This window comes from Ictidomys tridecemlineatus, chromosome 14 (genome assembly GCF_052094955.1).
Source record: "Ictidomys tridecemlineatus isolate mIctTri1 chromosome 14, mIctTri1.hap1, whole genome shotgun sequence".
NCBI lineage: Eukaryota > Metazoa > Chordata > Mammalia > Rodentia > Sciuridae > Ictidomys > Ictidomys tridecemlineatus.
The window spans coordinates 23195365-23215210 of NC_135490.1; the positions used below are offsets into that span (position 1 = coordinate 23195365).

Genomic DNA, 19846 nt, shown 5'->3' on the forward strand with positions numbered 1-19846 from the left:
GGAGGAGTCCCATCTGCCACAGACTTGTGTCGATTCCCCGGGATTTCTGGCCATCCAGCCAGGAGTGTGCGAGGTCGGAGAGGGACAGGTAGCCCTGGCAGTACTACGGAGCACAGAGTGCAGGCGTACACGGCGAGGGAGGAGTGGGTGGCACTGCCAAATCTTAACCAGGGCCCTGGGTGTTTGCAGACCCAAGTACAGCTGCCTCGGGTCTCCACAGTGTCCTCCAGAAGCTGCAGCCGGAGAACCCTGCCTCGCTTGGGGATCCTCTTCCTCCTTTCCCCTATCACGTACCTGCCCTGAGCCTGGGGACACACGGACCGGGGGAACCCCTCTCGGTGGGACGGGTCCAGCCCCGGGTCGCCTCTGCGTCCTGCGGCCGCCGCGCCAGGCTCACCAAGCTCCCACCGGCTCCATGGAGGAATCCCGGGTAAACCCGTGTGCATCCGGCGACTTTTCCTCCGGAATCTCTGGCTTGGCGCCTTTTGGGTGAGAACACAGGGGAGCTAGTAGCCCTGTCTGTCCGAGGTGGCACTGAACAGCTCTGGTGGAGAAACGGAGGATCCGCGTAGTCTGGGAGCTCCAAAGGCTCTTCCTGAAGCGCCTTCGCCCTCCTTTTCTTCCTCGCCGCTGGTTTGTTTATTCAGCATCTGGAAGCCTGGGGGCACTGCCCACCCCTTTGGGCAGCCCGCCCTTCCCTCTCGGGCTCAGGGTCTGGGCTCCCGCACGTGGCAGGCACCAGTATCGTCTCCGCACAAGGACCACGACCGCCCGCGGAGTGCGGGCGGCCGGGTGCCAGCGCGGCGCTCCTCCGCCTTCTGCTCATCCTTCGGGCGCCCTCGCCCACTTCCAAAGCCCAGCTCCGACTTGGGTTTCGCTGTCTGCCCCCGCCCCCCTGGTACGCGAAGAGGAGATTTAAAATATTGCCCTTTGGGTGCTCACGATGTTTCTCTGGGTTCGTTCAGTTGCCGGAAAAGAATGGTAACATGAAGAGCGTCACCGGAGGAAGGGGAAGAGATAGATGGGCAGAGCGCTGACTTCGCGGAGGATCTCATTCCGAGGACTACTCGGGGAAGGGACGTCTCGGCGCCTGCACTTCCTGGCTGGACTCCGCTGACATCTGTAGCCTCCTTTCCTCCAGGTTCCCAGGTCGCAGAGCCACTGCCTGCCCAGGAGTATTTAGGCAGCGCGTGAGGATCCAGGAGTTCGTGAGCCTCCATCCAAACGGGAGTCCTGCCCTGGATACCGTGTCCCTGGATCCCGGTGGAGTCCACTGGCAAGCTGGCTCCTGAGAGAGTTGAACTTGAGTTCAGGTGGGTTATCCCCAGGGTTAGCACAGGAGGAGATGTTGGGGAAGACAAGGAAGGTGATGTTCCAATGTCAAAAGCGGACACTTTTCTTCCTGACACTTGATGGGGCCAAGCCACTCCCTCTCTCTCAGTTCTCTCTCCTAACCTGCTCCTCCCCAACCCAGACCTCCCACACTAAAGGGGGATGGTGGGCGAACGGCGACAACAACAAACACCTTCTGTTGATTGAAGTATCTAGCATGCTATTCCCTTTTTCATAACTTATTACTCTATAAAACGATCATATTTACTCCATTGGCTTTTTATTAATGAAGGTCAATAGGCTTAACGATTTCCCCAGTTAAGTCATTTATTTCTAAGCCAATAGATAATGCCTTCGTCATAGTTTTCTGGGGGAAAAGTAACTGTGCGTTTGTTCTGCAGATGGCCAACTCCCTCTGAATCGTGCAGATTGGTGCTGAGCACGCAACAAAAGTTTGTAGCTTCCCCTCAGTTTCTGGTGCTTCACAGGGGAGAGGAAAGGACATTGGCATTAAACACAAGAAGCAGTCAGGGAACCATCTCCTTTAACTTTTCTCCTCTGTTACCATTTGCAATGAAGAGGAAACAGAAGAGATTTCTGCAAATGACTTTGTTATTCATGGTGGCTTTAATTTTCCTGCCCAATATTGGTCTCTGGTCTCTGTACAAGGATAAGCACCTGGTGAAATCTACAGAGCCCAGGGAGCAGCAGGTAAGTACCACCCAGAGAAAAGGTCACAGGAGAATTGGTAAGGCATGCAGCCCCATGCTTGGGCACACCAGGAAGTAGGTAGGGGATAGCCTTGGGCTTTCTCTCAAGTCTTTTAGAACTGATTTTACAAGACTCTAGAGACTTCAGGGCTTAAGCAGGTACTTGTTTCAAGATTGCAGCCAACGACATGATGAAATGAAAACTAGAAAAGAGTAATCAGAGAGGTCAAGAAGGAGAAAAGAAAATCTTTCACAATTGGTCTCAGTTTAATTTTGGCTTGAGGTGGATGAAAGGTTACTGCTTATTTGTGGAGAGAGGGAGTGGGTTTGGTGCAAGTTTAATTATAGGGAATGGTTTTGCCTTCTATCTTGTTTTGCATGTCTATAGTAAAATGGATTGGGCCAACCAACTAAATCTTAACATTTTGAAAGTAGTTTTCCAAAAACCAAGCTGTAGTTTTCTGCATTTGGGTTGTAATTTTTGCTTAGCAATGGATTTTTGCCCTGTGGAAACTTGAAGTGTCTCTTCTCCCCTGTTGCTAAGGTGATGTGGGTGTACAGGGTAAACAGGAGAGTTATAAGACTATCCATTCAGTTTCAGTCTGGTGATAAGTTTGTGGCTAAAGGCTGACCTTCATATGGGAAACATTACATAGTATGAAATGTTTTATTTTAAGTGAGTCTGTAATATGTATAGAGATCTTGACTTAACATGGTACAAAATAACTTGTCTTTCTTACGGAGCAAAAATGGAAAGTATCCTTCACAAAATATTGATAAAAATCAATATCATTAAATTCTTTGTTTATTAAGAAATAGAACAGCTCCTGTAATTAAATGTTTAATAATAGAATGCAGCCTTCTTTGTGAAATTGATATGACACTTTTGTGGTGGGTCCTGTACTTTGCCTTGGAATCTTAATATTCTTAATTTCAAGGGTCATCTCCCCTGTACACTATTACCTTCCACACATGGAAGGTAAAACTAGTTTATTTCTGGGCCAAAGCACTATATATTATTGACCACTGAGTGTTTGTTCTTATACTTAACAAAGTTTAATTTTCCTTTTACACAGATAGTTGTAAAGTATGTGTAGGTAGTCTGCTTTTTCATTATAACAAGAAGTCATTTCCAATCTCTGAACTTTAAACATATCTAGTTCCTATGGATTTTTAATTAATTGGAATTTTGGGGGAATTGCTGACAATTGCTGACAATATTTTCATCTAGCAGTTGATTTTGATCACCTTTCAACTTTACTAATAAGAATTTAACTTTGGTTTGAAGAATATTCTGTTTTGTCATTCCAGTGGGGGAAAAAAGAAGATGGGCACTTTGGATGTTAAATTTTTTCTCAGATTTAGATCATTTATTTCTCTAAACTCTGATATGAAACAGGATTTTATTAGTAGTCAATACACTATTATGTAAAATTTTCATTACAATATTGGTAAAATAAAAAAGCAAACTTTTTTCTTGAATTTTACTAATTCAATTAACAGTAGCCATCTGAAGTATTTGCTGGTGTAGCTAACATAGAACACTAATTAATCTTATTAATGAGATCTTTACAACTTTCACATTGACCCTATTGATTTTGACTCTTAATGAGAAAATTGTTTGTCCAATCACATTAAAGACAATAAAATGTAGCAATTCAACTCTCTGACTTGTCATTACAATATGCAAAGTGATATCCTTGTTTCTGTTTCTTCTAGAGTACAAATGATGCTTAAGTTTTTAGTAATAAAGTAATGGATATGAAAGGCATTGGTAGCAAAAGAAGCAGCTGTTCCAGAAAGTTTCTTAAGCTGTAGAAAAAAATGACTCAGATGGATGGATATTACAGTTTAATAATCCTGTGGAAAAGTTTTGAAACCAAGAGATGTCAGACACCAGTAAGCTCTAAAATGAATGTTGAAAATGTACTTTTAGTATTTTAACCTTAATAGTTTTACAATTAATGCTTTCTGACAGATTTAAAAAAAAGTGGATATGCATACACTATTATATAAGTTTTAGATAAGTAAAAGTTAAGTCATTAATATATTTGACTAAATAAAAAGTGACTAATACTGATGAATTAAACATGCTTAATATCAGGGTGTAACATTTTGTTAATGTATCTATATTTCAATGTTAGTAAGTTGGATAAATACATCAGTTTTCAATTGAAGGATATAATTTGCCTCTTGGGTAATGTGTCATTTAAATTTAGCAATTTATTTTAAAAATATATTTTTATGGCTAATTGCTAAGTGTTCTTCAAAAACCATTTGTTACTATATTTACCTCCATATTCTAAAATGCTAAAGGTAAACATACTGTGTTGACTGATACATTGACAGCAGCAAGTACTGAAGCTATTCAAAACATGTCATGTGCCAAAGTGAGCGGTCTGTTTTTACAGATGTGGTGTGTCCATGAGCCAGGGGTTCTTGTTCAAAGTGCAGCACGCTACTGGTCCCAGAATTTGAAAAGTCTTCAAAAAAATGACTCAGATGGATGGACATTATATTTTTTGATGGGGTTACAGGGAAAGAATTTCATTTATAGAAGTTCAAAATCATGGAATGGCTAACACTTTTTAAATATTCCAAATCAGTATTTTACCAGGTCATATCACTGATAGTTTACTAACTACTATTCAATATAAATTATATTCATTATGAAAACTGAGATAAATAAATAGGAGTTAAAAGACAAACCAATGATGAAAATTGTGTTTATTTTTACAAAGTTTAGTATGTAATGCAGTTTTCTCAAATCTACTACACTATTCCAAGTTGATTGTTTTTATCGTGATTTCATTTTAAAGGTAATATTTAGATAATTCTGAATAATATTAATACATTTGGCCCATCTATGATGCAGAAAGCAAGCAAATTCAATCAAAATTCCCAAGTTATTCATCTAAATATTTACCCTCTTTTCCCCATAAAATCAAAATTATTAAAATAATTTTAATAACTTAAAATTATTTAAAAATAAAATTAAAAGCTTCACATTATTTTATTATTTGGACATTGCAAAATTGAAATCAAATTACTGAAATAAATTTTGAGATTTTTAAAATTTTATTAAAATCTTAAAATATTTGATTATTTTTGTCTGTTACTAAATTACCACAGTCATTATTATTATATTCAATTAAAGTTATTTTCAAGCAAGTCATTTTCAATTGACTTAATTTTGTTTCTTTTTTGATGATTTTGGGATAAGTATCTACTTTATATTACTCATAAAGTAGATACTTGTATTTATTTTACAATATTTATGTAAATTATTCATTTATAGTAAAAAGAATCTATTGATAGTGAATGTGACATTTAGCTGAAAATGATTCCTGCACTATTTTTTATATTAAATTTTAATTTCATATTTCTTTTTTTAACATATGGATTACTACTCTTCTCTGGGTTTCAGCCGTATTCGAATGAAAGTACAGCTATATTTTTAGACCTTAATTAAGCTGTGCATTAAGATGCAATTATAACTATTGCATCCATATTAATTTATTTATCTTCCTAATCTTTATTCAAGTATACATAGAAAAATCTATTCACAAAACATTTTCTGTTCTTAAATGCAATAAATAGATTAACCAAAATTAAGAAAATAACTATAATAGTAGTTCAGCAACTAAGTTGGAAAAAAACTGAATTGAAGAAGTAATTCAAGAATATTCACGATGTGAAAGGATTTTATAATTTTTAAAAATAAAAACAAAGATCAAAACCCCACAATTTCATATCAGACATTCTAAGAAATATTCAGAGAAAATTTAGAAGTTTGTGTTGGCCTGGGTCATCCACTGCATTAAAAAACAAAATACAGACAAAAACAAACAAAAAACTAGACCCTCTAAGTCATTTTGACCTTGTGGAACTTTCTTATTTCTAAGATTTTCAGAATTTCTAATTACAAACTAGAAATACTCACGCTTGTCACATAAGGAGAGGTATGATGTCCTGAGAGATCCCACCTTGGAGGTGAAAAATATTATGAGGTGAAAAATTATGTTTTGGTTTTAGCCAGATTCGCATGTAAAGGATGCTTTGCCCATTAGTAACTTAACTTTCCTTAAAAATCAAAAAACAAGAAACAAAAACTAAACAAAACAAAAAACAAAACAACAATTAAAAAAAAAAAAAAAAAAAAAAAAACTTCTCTGAAACAGATAGATCCCTTAGATTTGTGTCCGAAAGAATTTTAAATGTTAAACAGCCTCTATCCTTCTCTCCTCCTTCAGGAAGACTCTTCTCTTTGACAGGGAACATTTTTTTCCTATGGCATTTAAAAATGTGTCTTATAATATAAAAATGTCCGATAATTGGTACCCAGTGTGTGCAAACTGACTTTAGCCTTGTTTTGTCATGCCGATCTAAAGCTGTAAAGTTTGTGCTCCTTCTCCAGCAGACACCTTAGATATGGGAAGAGCTAAAGCAGGGAAAAAAAAAATATGAAGATTTTCTTCTCTGCACTCAGGATAGTACATTCTCAACACAGTAGATATGAAATGATGCATTTCTTTGAGCCATACTGTTCTTAATTAGCTATGATGTGGACTTTAAATTAGGGCTTTAAAGGACCTTTTCTTGAATTTATGGAAAATCCATTCAGAATCACTATGGGATGGCAGCACACAGACCACTGTAACAAGTGTCTTAATTATTTGCTGTGACCTAGTAGATCGCTACATGATTAGTTCATCACACTGCCCCATGGGAGACAGAGTGTAAAACCGTCTTCTGTTCACAAGCTGGTAAAAAATTAGATAGTGTTTTCTCCCCCTTCTGTTCATTTCTGAGTCAGACAAGCTGTGCTGAATCAATTAGCCTCCTATAAGCTTTTCCCATAATAGAAGCCAAATCAAGCTGGAATCTATAGGAAAAGGTGAGAAAGGTTGGGTGATTTCAGTGGTATACAGAAGAGAATTGAATACATTTCTTTTGAAAAATAAAAATTGTCAGGAGCAACCATGACAACCTTTAGAAAGTTTGCAACTATGTTTCTCCTTGTAACATTTTTATACAGAAAAAAAAAAAACAGCTAAGAGATACCAAGAATAACCTTACAGAGGAAGATATAACTTAAAATAAGGGACACACATTCTGCCAAGTAAGGGTCATATAGAATCAGACATGGATGTGTTTTGTATTGCAATGATTCTCATTTCTCCCTTGTTTGCCTTGCAGATAGATGGTTAAGAGTGTTAGGGCAGGGAATTTCAGATGCTTAAAACCATCTGACAAGATCATCTATTCTAATATATCTTGTATATTTAAATGATGAAAAGAAGGGATAAGGCACTCACAAAAGATAAAACAGTTTACCATTACCTTCACCTTTCTTCAATAATATTACCAATGTCCACTACTTCTGAACTCAACAAGTGGCATTAAAAAGAGGGTGAATATATAAATATTTATTTAGGGTTCACAATGAATGCAAGGTAAATTCATACAAATTTTTTTTCTCCAAATTTTCTCCTTCTATTGTGATTGAAGAGCAAAATGTGGGCTGGATTAGCAATACTCTCAAATTAAACGTATTCGTTTCACACATTCATGTAGCAGAACACGTACACGTACATATGCCCACACTCATAGTCTCACTTATGAAGAAAAATTAAATCCACCCAACTGTTTCATTTTCCACAGTGTTTTTAACTTTTGGAAGGTCTTGCGTATTTCATTGCTTCGAATCTACAATAGTTAGTTGAGTCTGACGCACCATTTAAATATTATTAATGTAATTCTAGGAAATTATGGAAAAAGTTAAAGAAAATGCATTTGTTTCTAAAAATGCTTGCATCTGTTTTGAAAGTGTGAGAATCACGAGGGCGTTTGGCCTATTAGAATGCCACAGATTATAAATAGGAAAATTCACAGTTATATTTTAATAAAATTAACACGTTTCTGGCTGCCATAGAGTATGGTGGCAGCTACCAACTTTCTGTTTAAAAGAGTGCAGGTGTCTTGATGATGGCTGAGAAGGAGAATTTCAAATCACTCCAAGTACCAAGTACCTGTGAAATGTTGTTTCTGTACTTAAAGTCTAGAAACAGTCATAATACTTGGAATATTTTTATCATATTAAAATGACCAAGTTGTCAGGGCTTCTACCTAACTTGAAATGAGGTGGGTATTCCTTCTCCTTATTTTTGACATGTCTTTCCAACAGGATGATCTCAATGAACTTCATGTGAGGAGAAATACCAGAAATTCCACAGTGTCTTGTCTCCCTTAGTAGGTCATTGTGTGAGCACTGGAATCATATAATTTGGTTCAAATTCTGGATCCAGTTTTTAGCACTTTTTGACATTAAGCTTCTCATGGATCTTCCCCAGACCAAATTTTATTTTAAAAAAATGAGGATGGTAATATCTTTCATGTCATAATAAAGATTAAATGCATAGCATCTTAGACAGCGTATAGCAAGGCTTAAGAGATATAGTTTAGTGTTTTACCTACACACATACATATGGTATTTACAAGTGTGTGTGTGTGTGTGTGTGTGTGGTATGTAATATGTGTGTGTATACACATATATGGTAAATATTTAAAAGTGTATATCTATATATAGTAAGTATTTATAAGCAATCACTGCCTTTAGCAAGATAATTGTGTTTTTTAAATAAACATTCTCCTTTAGAGGCATTGCCAAGACAGAATGGCAGAACAGTACCATAGATGTGTTAAAGCTAGTAGAGAGGACTGATGAATAAATTAATCTGGAAAACAAAAGGTTTTTTTGGGATTTCCGTTTTGTGTAGTACTTAAAGACAGGTTGTTAATTTTAAGTCATCTTCATTTTATTATTCATTGCAAAAAGTAACACATTATTAATATATTGTACCAAAGAGCTGTTCAAAAATGAAATACTTTAATGGAAGGGAAAGAGAAATATGTATTTGTAGTGGTAACACTTATTTTCAATAAAAATAAAGCCCATGCCTCACATGTACAGGTGTTTTCTTCATACAAATTACCAGTAAGAACTTGAGAATTACTTTTATTGTTTAAATCTCAGTCATGAAAGGAGGAATGTTTATTCTTTAGAAAAAAAGTCAAGAGGTGAGTGACACTATCAATTCAATGCAGCTGCTTTATAAAATTTATGTTCACTTTGTGGAGTTAGGGGACCCAGAAAGCATGTTGCATGGCCATTCTTGATTTTCTACAGAGTCAACTGAAGAGATAGAAATGTTTTTATGAAATAAAAAGAGCAGTCACTGCAGTATAGAATTTGCTTTGATTGTCATGACCATTCAAAAATGAAGAGAATGATATAGTTCCTTACTCATTGCACAGAGTTTTAGGTCACAGTGGTAACAGTGAGTTGCCTCATCTTATAAAAGTTAGGTGGGTTGGGATCAAACTAATGTAGATGCTAACACTTTAATTTCATGTGTTGGCCTCCTTCCTTACAGAGTGTATGATGGAGCCAGGTGCTGGTGGTGCACACCTGTAATCCCAGTGGCTCAGGAGGCTGAGGTGGGAGGATCTCAAGTTCAAAGCTAGCCTCAGGAACTTAGCTACATCAGCAAACCCCTATCTCAAAATAATAAAATAAAATCAAATAAAAAGGTAAAAGAGCTGGGGATGTGGCTCAGTGGTTATGCCCTCCTGGGTTCATTCCCTGGTACAAAAAAAAATCACCATTTATGAAACCCATTTCCTCATATGGAAACACAGAAATTAACTCATAAAAATGTAGCTGCACAAACTAATTGGATTTATGTATGTAAATTGCTTGGTACATGGAAAATAATTAAGGAAAGCTTAACAAACAGCAGTCTATACTTTTTTCTTTGTTTTTAGAACATCTATTAAAGGTATTAAATGAGCTTAAATATTCCATAAACCTAATACAGATATAATAAAATATATAAGCTGCATCACTATCAATTTGTCTGTTTATTGTTGATAAAATATTTATTGGATATGCAATTTGTACAGAATACTGTGCTAGGCCCTGAGGGAAATAAATGATGAAGCCATAAATCTGTTTTCAATTAGCTTAGGATCTATTAGTTAAGAAAGTCACATATACACCTATAATATAAAGCTAGAAAGTTGTTTTATAAAGAGGACATACTTAAACCATTTAAGAAGAGGTAGAAAAATGTCAGTTTTTGTGGGATATTGATATGTGGCCTCATTCTAAATTTTTTGCATGTTTGCTTATTTAACTTTCCCAACATTTCACTGAATTAACTTCTTCTATCTAAATAATTTCAAGGCTAAGACACAAAGAATATGGGTTCATGCACTCTGCATTTATAGAATGAGAACATGATTAGGCATGTTATTAGCCACGTGGTTTAAGACAAATGATAACTTTGGAAAGATTATTAGAACTGGCAGTGTATCCTTGACTCTGTCTTGACTGCAGTCTCTCACTGTTTGGAGGTTTAAGCAAATTTGTGAGAGTTTCAATGGCAATCATAAATATGCAACTAAAATATTTTGTTTTTTAACATCCATAAATATTAGAGACATCATCTGAATGTGGGGTCCTGAATTGTAACAAACAGGACAAGCTAGAAGGTTGTTGCACTGAGAGGAGGAAGGGACAATACCTAAGGAAGATTGAGACTGTCAAGTAAAACAAAGGAGAGGAGAAAAGCAGAAAATGTTATAATTTTAAAGGTAACTTTAGAAATTTAGAGCCTGTGCTTCTAATAGTATGAATTTTCTGGCAAAGCAGTCCGATATTTTCCCCCATGCAATCATCTTGCTACTTTAGAGAGTTAATTAAAAAATTATAAAATATTCTGTAAAGTTTAAGGCAATATAGATGTATTACACATGTCAGCTCGATAGAAGATGGGTAGGTAGGTAATTGCATTATAATTATGGTATCTGCTTTCCGGTAGTTGTTGAAGCCTATAATTCTAAATGAAGATCTTGCAAACCCATGAAGCCACTTTGTCAATAAGTCCACAATGCTGTGTCAAAATAAATGCAGTGACCAGATACATAGAGTGAAGAAAAAAGGAACAAGAGAATACTTAAGTCTAGAAAGTAGGAATGGATGGAAGAGTGGTGATATGCATTGCCAGGATGAAGAGATGGTAGTGTTTGCTTGCCAAGAATCTCAACATAATAAAGGTTGATGTTAACATGATTAGTATGACTATGAAACAAAATAATAAGAATTAAATATAATCTATTCAGAGCAAACTTTAAGGTAATATTTATTGAGCTACTCACATGTTCCAGGTACCATAATAAGCTGCTTGTAAATCCTCACAACAATCCATAATACCTGTAATATTACTATCATATATTACAAATGCAATAATTTTTTTAAAACTTTAAAGAACATATAATGTTTAATTTATCACTATTGTGTTGAGACTGTATGTAAAGTTCACTGTATAATACTACTATAAAAATATCCTAGATCATTGCAACTCAAGAAATTCTAAAATAACACAACCATAAAAGATAATATGTAAAGTAGGTATGGGGATAGAAACTACAGCCAAACATACTAGTTTTAGCTTTTAACTAGACGTGTCACTTTGGGAAAGTTACTTATCTTCTCTGTACTTTAGATGTCCCATTTCTAAAATGGGCATAAAAATAATTCCTACTTGATTAGTTGATGTAAGGGTTAAATAAATTAATATGCACAAAATGATTAAAAATCTCCATCATAAATAATAAGCAATTTAAAATGTTATTTATTAGGCTGACATTTTGGACTTATAATTGGGATTGAAAAAATGAAAAACATATTTTTTTACATCCTTTTTTTCATGATCCATCATAAATGTGGTCCTCTTTTGGACAAATTTTAACATTTTAAAAAAATTTTTAAAGTATTTTGAAGTATCTTTAACTTTATTTTTCTTATTTACTCTTGAGTGGCTGATATAGAACATAATAAGGTACTTAAACTTGAAAGTTTTTACAATTTGAACAGAGGGCTCATATGGCCCTACTGCATGTCAGAAGCAAACTAGATTTCAACAGAGAATTATGCTCTTCCCAGAATATGCAATCAGCAACCAGCTATTTTGATGACCTTTCCCCTTGTATTTTCAGTTTTGTTCTCTCCACACGGTATTAATTTCTGAACATGTATTCTGCCCTCAGGGGAAAAAACAATCTTTTCTAAATTGTGTCATTAAATTAGTCTAAACTTCCAAAGAGGATTATCTGAAAATGTCTCAGGGTCAAATATGTTATTATTTTACAGAACTTGAGTTTTAACATTATTTCTGGTTGCTTCCAACAGTAAGGTAGAATTGGGGGAAAAAAATCAAGAATGAGGCTGGTGGAAAGTAGTGTTGAATAACATGACCAAGGAAGTGCATCTCACTACCTCAGTAGTGATTCCAAGAAAAGAGTTGGCTGCAAAGGCGTAGAAATGGAAAGCTGCATAAAAATAGATGGTGAAAAGAATTAAGAACTCTTCTACTTCCTAGCCTGGTGGATTGTATCCTGCTTTAGAGAACCTAATGAATAGATTCAGGTGACCCACCCTGAGTTCAGGTTGTACCTCCTCTTACCTTGCATAGAAATGTAACCACTTTCTTACAAGCTGAAGGAAAATTCATATTTTTAGAAGATCCTTGACATTCCAGGGCAAACATCTTGAGTTCTAATGAAATACACAGGAAAGGACAAGCAAGAGGCAAGCGACTGGGATAGTGTTCAAGCAAGTCTAAAAATGCAAGCTCATCTTATTTCTTTATATCCTGGACCCTCTTCTTTCTTGCTCAGAGCCTTCTCTTCTCCTTTTCCTTTGAAATTCTCCTGAAAGAATATTTTTTTTTTTCATCTGGATTGATTTGAGCAGTAATTGGCTCGATAAATGGATGAAAGACTTGCAATGTTGAAAAAAACTTGAGACTTTTGCATCCTGAAAAAAAAAAGGTTCTGTTGAGTCTAACTGCATTTCCAATTATTGAAATGTGTGTGATGTGAGAAATATGTTTTTAGCTCAAGGCTTCTGCTGTTGCTTTGTGTTGTTTTGTTTGTAGGACTGGGAGCTGTCACTTTATTCCAGGCTATGGAATCAGAGAGTAAATATTGCTTGGTCACGTCACCTCCACAGAAACAGTATTTGTAAAGTTCAAGCTGGTCCAGTGTAACCTAAACTACCCTACAAAATCATTAAACTCCTTCCTATTCTGCTCCCTTTCTGGCTTTCCAAAGCTGCTTATTCCTCTCCTCGAATTTCCTATGGCACCAGCCCTGCTACCTTGCTCAGCATGCACCCTTGTCTCATCCTTCACAGAGTATGGTATTTCATATTAGGAGAGTCAAGACTCTGTGTCACAAAGACAGAAAAAGCAGCAGCATTTACTTGGGTATTTTCATCCACTTGATTCCTGTTACTATGGAAAAGCGTCCCTAACTCAGCGTCCCTAGCTCTATGATAAATATGGAACCCCTCTCCAGACCATGGACACAGCTTTATTTAGGAACATTCACATATTGTTTTCTTTTTGCTTCCCATTCATTTATTTTCAGAATTTTCCTTTCCAGGCCATCCTTTTCCTTACTATTTAAACTTGTTGAGGTTTCTCCCACTGTTGGAGGGGCCTGAGGAGCAAGAGCAAAGCAAATACTTTCAGTGCTACAGAACACTTAGCTACTCTATGCCCTGTCCACTCTTCAGAATCAAAGGACGCTTCTAGTTGATGGCCCCCAATACTACCCACCTCCAGTTGAACTGAGCTCTCTCTAACATGCATTAACTTTCTTCACCAATATCATCAGTAATCTTCTATTGGTTAATTCCAAAAGCACTTCTCATTAGTCATGCTGCTTCACAGAATTTAACTAAATACTCTCCTACAAAGAATAATAGTCATGGTTAAGCAAGCAGATAATTGCATACCTGTATCCCAGTGACTGGGGAGCCTGAGGCAAGAGGATCACAACTTTGAGGCCAGCCTCAGCAATTCAGCAAGGGCCTAAGGAACTTACTGAGACCCTGCCTCAAAATTAAAAAAAAATAATAATAATTAATAATTTGTTTTTTAAAGAGAGAGAGAGAGAATTTTTTTTAATATTTATTTTTTTTAGGTTTTGGCGGACACAACATTTTTGTTTGTATGTGGTGCTGAGGATCGAACCCTGGGTGGCACGCATGCCAGGCAAGCGTGCTACCGCTTGAGCCACATCCCCAGCCCTAAATAAAATTTTTTTTAAAAGCTGGGGATGTAGCTCAGTGATAAAGCATCCCTGGGTTTAATTCCCACTCTCCATAGTCCCTTTCCCCACAAAATAAAATTCATCCAAAGAAAAGAGATCATGGCACAGGAGACTTGAGGAAAGAAGGAATTAAAAAGGCAGCTTTGAGAAACAAGAAAGAGAGCAGACTAGGAAAACATGAGAGTGATTTTTTTACTGGTAATTTAGGTTTCATTGTGCAAATGCCTGTTTTAATTCTCTTGTCCTTACTTTCCTTCCCAATAGCCACCAATACAGAACCATGTTTGCCAGTGTCCTTTACAGACTCTGCTTTATGTACCTTTCCTGAAAATATTATGTTTTGGGGAGGTCAGTGAATTCTTGTTCTGCACTCTTCCTGGGATACCTCTCACAACCCATGTGGTTTCAGTTGACATCTTCCAAATTGTTATCTCTAATCCATATTTCTCTCCTAAGAATATGAACCACATAAAAAACCTGGAATCTGGAAACAGATAATCTTTTTTCATGGATTTTCTTTCTTTTTTTTTTCTTTTTTAGTTGTAGTTGGACACAATACCTTTATTTTATTTATTTATTTTTATGTGGCATTCTTCTTTTTTTTTTTTTTTTAGTTTTAATTGGACATAATACCTTTATTTTATTTATTTATTTTTATGTGGCGCTGAGGATCGAACTCTGTGCCTCACATGTGTTATGCTAGCGCTATACCACCCAGCCACAACCCCAGCTCATGGAAACAGATATTTTTAAGTGTGCATGTCTTATATGAATTTCATCTTTGCCTTCTATTCCCTATTCTCTTGTGTCTCTTATCTAAATGAAGTACACTCTCATTTATCTGAGTGTCCAACGCCTGGTAATAATAATTGGTACCTTGGTACTTTCATTATCTTTACTATCAAGTTCAACTGTTGACTAGCAATTCTTTCTACCAGGTGTCTCTTGAATCTATTTACATAACCCTCATGCCAGTGTGCTTTTTGAGACCAGCTTAAATACTTCACTAGATTTCTATGAGGGACACTCTAACTTAATGCTCTTGCCTCCAGCCTGTCCTCAGATCTACTCTCGGAGAAGCTGGAGTTGTTTATCCAGAGTTCTTAACTCAACAAGCTATTGCCACTGGACTCTTACACTGTTAGATTAAACCTCAAATTCTTTAATACAGCTTACCCAAACTCTTCTGGATATAAACTCACGCCTGATTGCTCACTACTTCACTGCCAAGACTCTCTACGCTCCAACCACTTCAAGCTTCTTTTAGTTTCCTGAAGAGTATCATGCTCCTTGTTCTCTAGGAATTTGCATATATTTTGTCTTCACTCTTGCCTGGATAATTTCTACTTTCCTTGAAGCTCTCTCTGGAAAACTTCTCCTTGCTTGGTAGACATACCTTTTCTAAGTATTAGGTTAGCTTTATTTTCTTCTGCCTTTATAAAAAATACTTAGTCTGCATATAATCACATGTTTAGGTACTTTATTCTCCATTAATCGGTAAGTTTTATTTTCCATAAATTGGGAAGTTTCTTAAATTTAGTCTTGGGCTCAATGGTGGCTTCTCAGAAGATCTGTATAGGTATTAATTCCTGGGCCTGTAAATGTCACCTTATTTGGGGGGAAAAAAAAGGTCTTTGTTGTTGTGACTAATTTAAAGATTTTGAGACACAGACATAGTTGGAATTATCCAGCTGGGCTGTAAGATCTGTGAGTATCTTTCTTGTAAAAGGCACATTGGGGAGATTTGATGGATATAAGAGAAGACATAGAAAAGAGAAATGCAATGTGAAGACAGGCTGACAGACTCAAGTGATGTTTATGTAGGACAAATGAGGCTGGACATCCAAGGAAATTTCAGGAAGCAGGTTTGTTGTTTCAGCTGCAGTAGTCCAGAGGGCAGTGGCTAAAAATTTATACTCAATGGGGGTGGCTACAAGACAGTGGGTGGATACATAACAGCTATTCTTTGTACCACATTTTAGGTCAGACAGAGGCTTCACAAGTTTTTACCAAGGAAAACAGTAATAGTAACTTTTTTGCATAGCAACAAGCTTGAATGCAGACCTGCTTTTACAAGAAAGAGAAACCTAGCCTTTACAAGAAAGAAGAAGCCTCAAACCACAATGAGCTCACTGCAGAAATCCTGCTGATATTCTTTGTAAAATTCTTGTTGACTAGGAGCGAAGCTTATATGTTACAATTGTGGTGGGGGTTCTCTTTGGTGGAGATAGCGGGTTCCTGCATCAGTGTAGCCACAAGTCATACAAAGAAGACACTAAGGAGATGGAGGCAGAGATTGGAGTGATGGGGCCACAGCCAAGGAATTTAAAAAAATACCAGTAGCCACCAGAGCTGGAAGAGGCAGGGAGGACTCTCTTTTAGAGCCTCCACAGATATTGCAGCCCTTATAGCACCCTGATTTCAGGTTCTCAGCTTCCAGAACTATAAAAGAATAAATTTCTATTGTTTTAAGCTACGCAATTGTGGCAATTTGTTACAGCAGTCTCATGAAGATAACATAGTCAGAAATTGTCTATTGTTTTCCAAATTCTAGTCCAGGTCCTAGAATTATCTGGTCATGATGAGGCAATTGACAAACATTACTTAGAAGAATGAAGAGTCATAGATGTGAGTTATCTTCTGTGTATTGAACTTATTTGAGCTGATCTCTATGGATTCAAAAAATAAATCTATGCACACTCACCATATAAATTTAAATATGTGAGGGCACTACCAAACAAATGTGAATAGAAGAAGGTAAGTTGTTGTCAATCATGAATTAATGTATGCATTACCTGCTTTCTTCTGTCAACCTCATCCTGATTAAGTATGCAATTATGTCAATACTAGGTTGATCCTGATACTGAAAATCTCAATGAGATTTCTTCAAATATATAGACATCTGAGTGTGCTATAGAAGATATATATGATTTAATAATTTTATTGTGAAGCAAATAGTCACACTTAAAAACAGCTGTGATAAAGAGCACATTATAATAGTTGCATCTGCTCTTTCTCTAATTATGACAATATCTGTGGTAAAACTTTTATAAAACTGTTATAAAATAGGTAGGCACATATGTCTACATTTAAATAGCAGCCATGGCAATTTAGGAAAGACTTGTGTTTAAAACTTCAGTTATCTACAAAAAAAAGTATATGGCCAAGTTCATTAATATATCCTACAAAGAAACACCAAACACCACACTTCATTAAAAGAACTTATTTTAAGAATCTAGACTGATATATTTCAAGGGATTTTTTTTTTTAGTTGACTGCTTCAAACCTTAAAATTTCTATTAGTTTGATTCTCCAGCACAGGTCTTCCTTTGAACAGCCCCTTCTTTTTGAAAAGTTTACCTTGATTTGCTTAGGTTCATTTTAATTAATAGTGGTGTAGCAGGAATGTAAAGCAAAGAGAGAAGGGGGAGGGGATTCAAGGGTAAAACTTATAAAAGAGATTAGAAAAAATTGTAGGAGCTAGAAAAGCTATGCCAAGCTTTATTTGGTGGAGGCATACTAAATGCAGTGTCTAGGGGGGAAATGTCTTACTGTTCTGGTAATTAAATAGCATTGTGTTTGATGAGATGATTCCACGATGTTCCTCATCATGCTAAATTATGTCAAGCATATTAATTATATCACTCCTGTTTGTACAGTAGTATGGTCAGCTTTTAACTTTTCATTGTGACATTTCTATCCACCAGTTACTAAGCTTTGACCTTCTTACATTTAGTTACTTTTGTGTTCATTACCATAGCATATTCAAGTGATTTTTAAGAAGTTTTATTGGCTGTGATCCACTTTTAAATCATGTGCAGAAATGTATAGGATGCACAATACAGAGAGCTATTTAAATCAACTTTAAAAAAATATATATTATCAGCTGAATGGCATCCATTCATAGAAAGGTCATTTCTAAGTATTCTTTTTTTAATATTTATTTTTTAGTTTTAGGTGGACACAAAATTGGAAAGAATGATTGATGCCATAACACTTGTCTGTGTCATAATATTTGTATGTTAAAACATAACATTCGAGGTACTGTTACCTAACAAAAAAAAATATGACCAGTGTTTGCGTTGATTATTATGCTAAAATATGTGCATACATTTCATGTTACTTGTCTGACTTGAACACTAAAGAATGATTTTTCTTATAATAGTATGATTTTATGTTATTTCTCTGTGTTTCTTCAATTGCATATTTCTACTTATTTGAGACACATTTTATTTTTTCAGTAATCTTAAGGTAATATATTTATTGTGGATGGTTAATCAGTTTGCAAAGTTTCATGTAGATATATACAAATGCTCACTTTCTGTGACTGTTTCCTCATGGGAAAATGTTTCATGTTTTCAAAAGATTTATTGACACATATGAATTATACCTATTAATTGGGTTCAGTGTCATAAAGGATATCATGAATACAGTGGGCACTGATCAAATCCAACCAACTTTTTTTTCCTGATCATCCCCCACACACCCTTCCCAATCTCTAGTAATCATTATTCCACTTCTTTTAGCTTCTACACATGTGCAAGAACACGTGGTACTAGTCTTTCTGTGTTTGACTTATTTCACTTACAGTGAGTGTCTTCCAAGATCTCCATTTTGCTTCAAATGACAGGATTTCAGTCTTTTTTTGTTTGAATTATACTTCATTGTATATTAGGCCACATTTTCCTTATCCTGTCATCTGTCCATGGGTATCTAGGCTGCTTCATGTTTATTTTACAGATGAAATATATAGATTCTGATAAAAATTTCTTCAAGAATTTTACTTTTAAGATACTTTTATCCAGGCAAAACAATCAGATATGTGCTATAAATATTTTCTTTTTAAAATGAAAAATTTAGTCTACAAATCTAGTCTATATTTTTTTGAGTTTTATTATTTTTATTCTCTTTATTGCAACTCAAACTTTAAATTGGGTAGTTCATTCCTAATAATTTATACTTATTTATCTCATAAGTCAATTTATCTTATGTCTTACTATTTGATGTCTATTTTTATTTTCTTACCCATGACTAGATTTAAAGTGTTTCTCTCTTAGATTGTATGACATTGAAAAAAATATATAGATATATCTATTCCATCTATGTTAATTTTAGATATATGAGTGCATTGCAAGAAAGTAATGAATTATAGTTTGTTTCTCATTTTATTAATTATCATTTTTATTCCCTCATTTGTTAGGTTTATTTGAGTAAGTATAAAAAAAATGTAACCAAGATTGTCAAAAATGTCACTTAGGCCAGGAGTGGTGGCACATGCGTATAATCCCAGTGGCTGAGGATGCTGAGGCAGGGGAATCATGAGTTCAAAGCCAGCCTCAGCAAAAGTGAGGCACTAAGCAACTCAGTGAGACCTTGTCTCTAAATAAAATAGAAAATCGGACTGGGGATATTGTTCAGTGGTCCAGTGCCCTTGTGTTCAATCCCCAGTATCTCCCCACAAAAAAGTCATTTAGAAATTGTAAATAGGAATGATTTTTTTTAATACCCAGGCAAGAAAGTCATAGAGTTAAAGGATAAAAGGTGTCTCTACTAGTGGAGAATATTTGAGGCTGATACACATGCATTTCTAGATAAACAGGGGATAAGCCTCTTAGTCCTCA

The 19846-nt window shown here is 35.8% G+C and overlaps 1 protein-coding gene across 1 annotated transcript in view; it reads left to right on the top strand.

Moving 5' to 3' along the window:
* The first annotated feature begins 1172 nt into the window (after positions 1 to 1172).
* Positions 1173 to 19846, top strand: part of Galntl6 (polypeptide N-acetylgalactosaminyltransferase like 6) — a 1056167-nt gene continuing 1037493 nt past the window's right edge. Inside the window, exons 1-2 of the mRNA XM_005325506.3 lie at positions 1173 to 1313; positions 1734 to 2043. Coding sequence (XP_005325563.1) covers positions 1906 to 2043 — 138 coding nt within the window. The 5' untranslated portion in view covers positions 1173 to 1313; positions 1734 to 1905. The remainder of the gene's footprint in view (positions 1314 to 1733; positions 2044 to 19846) is intronic.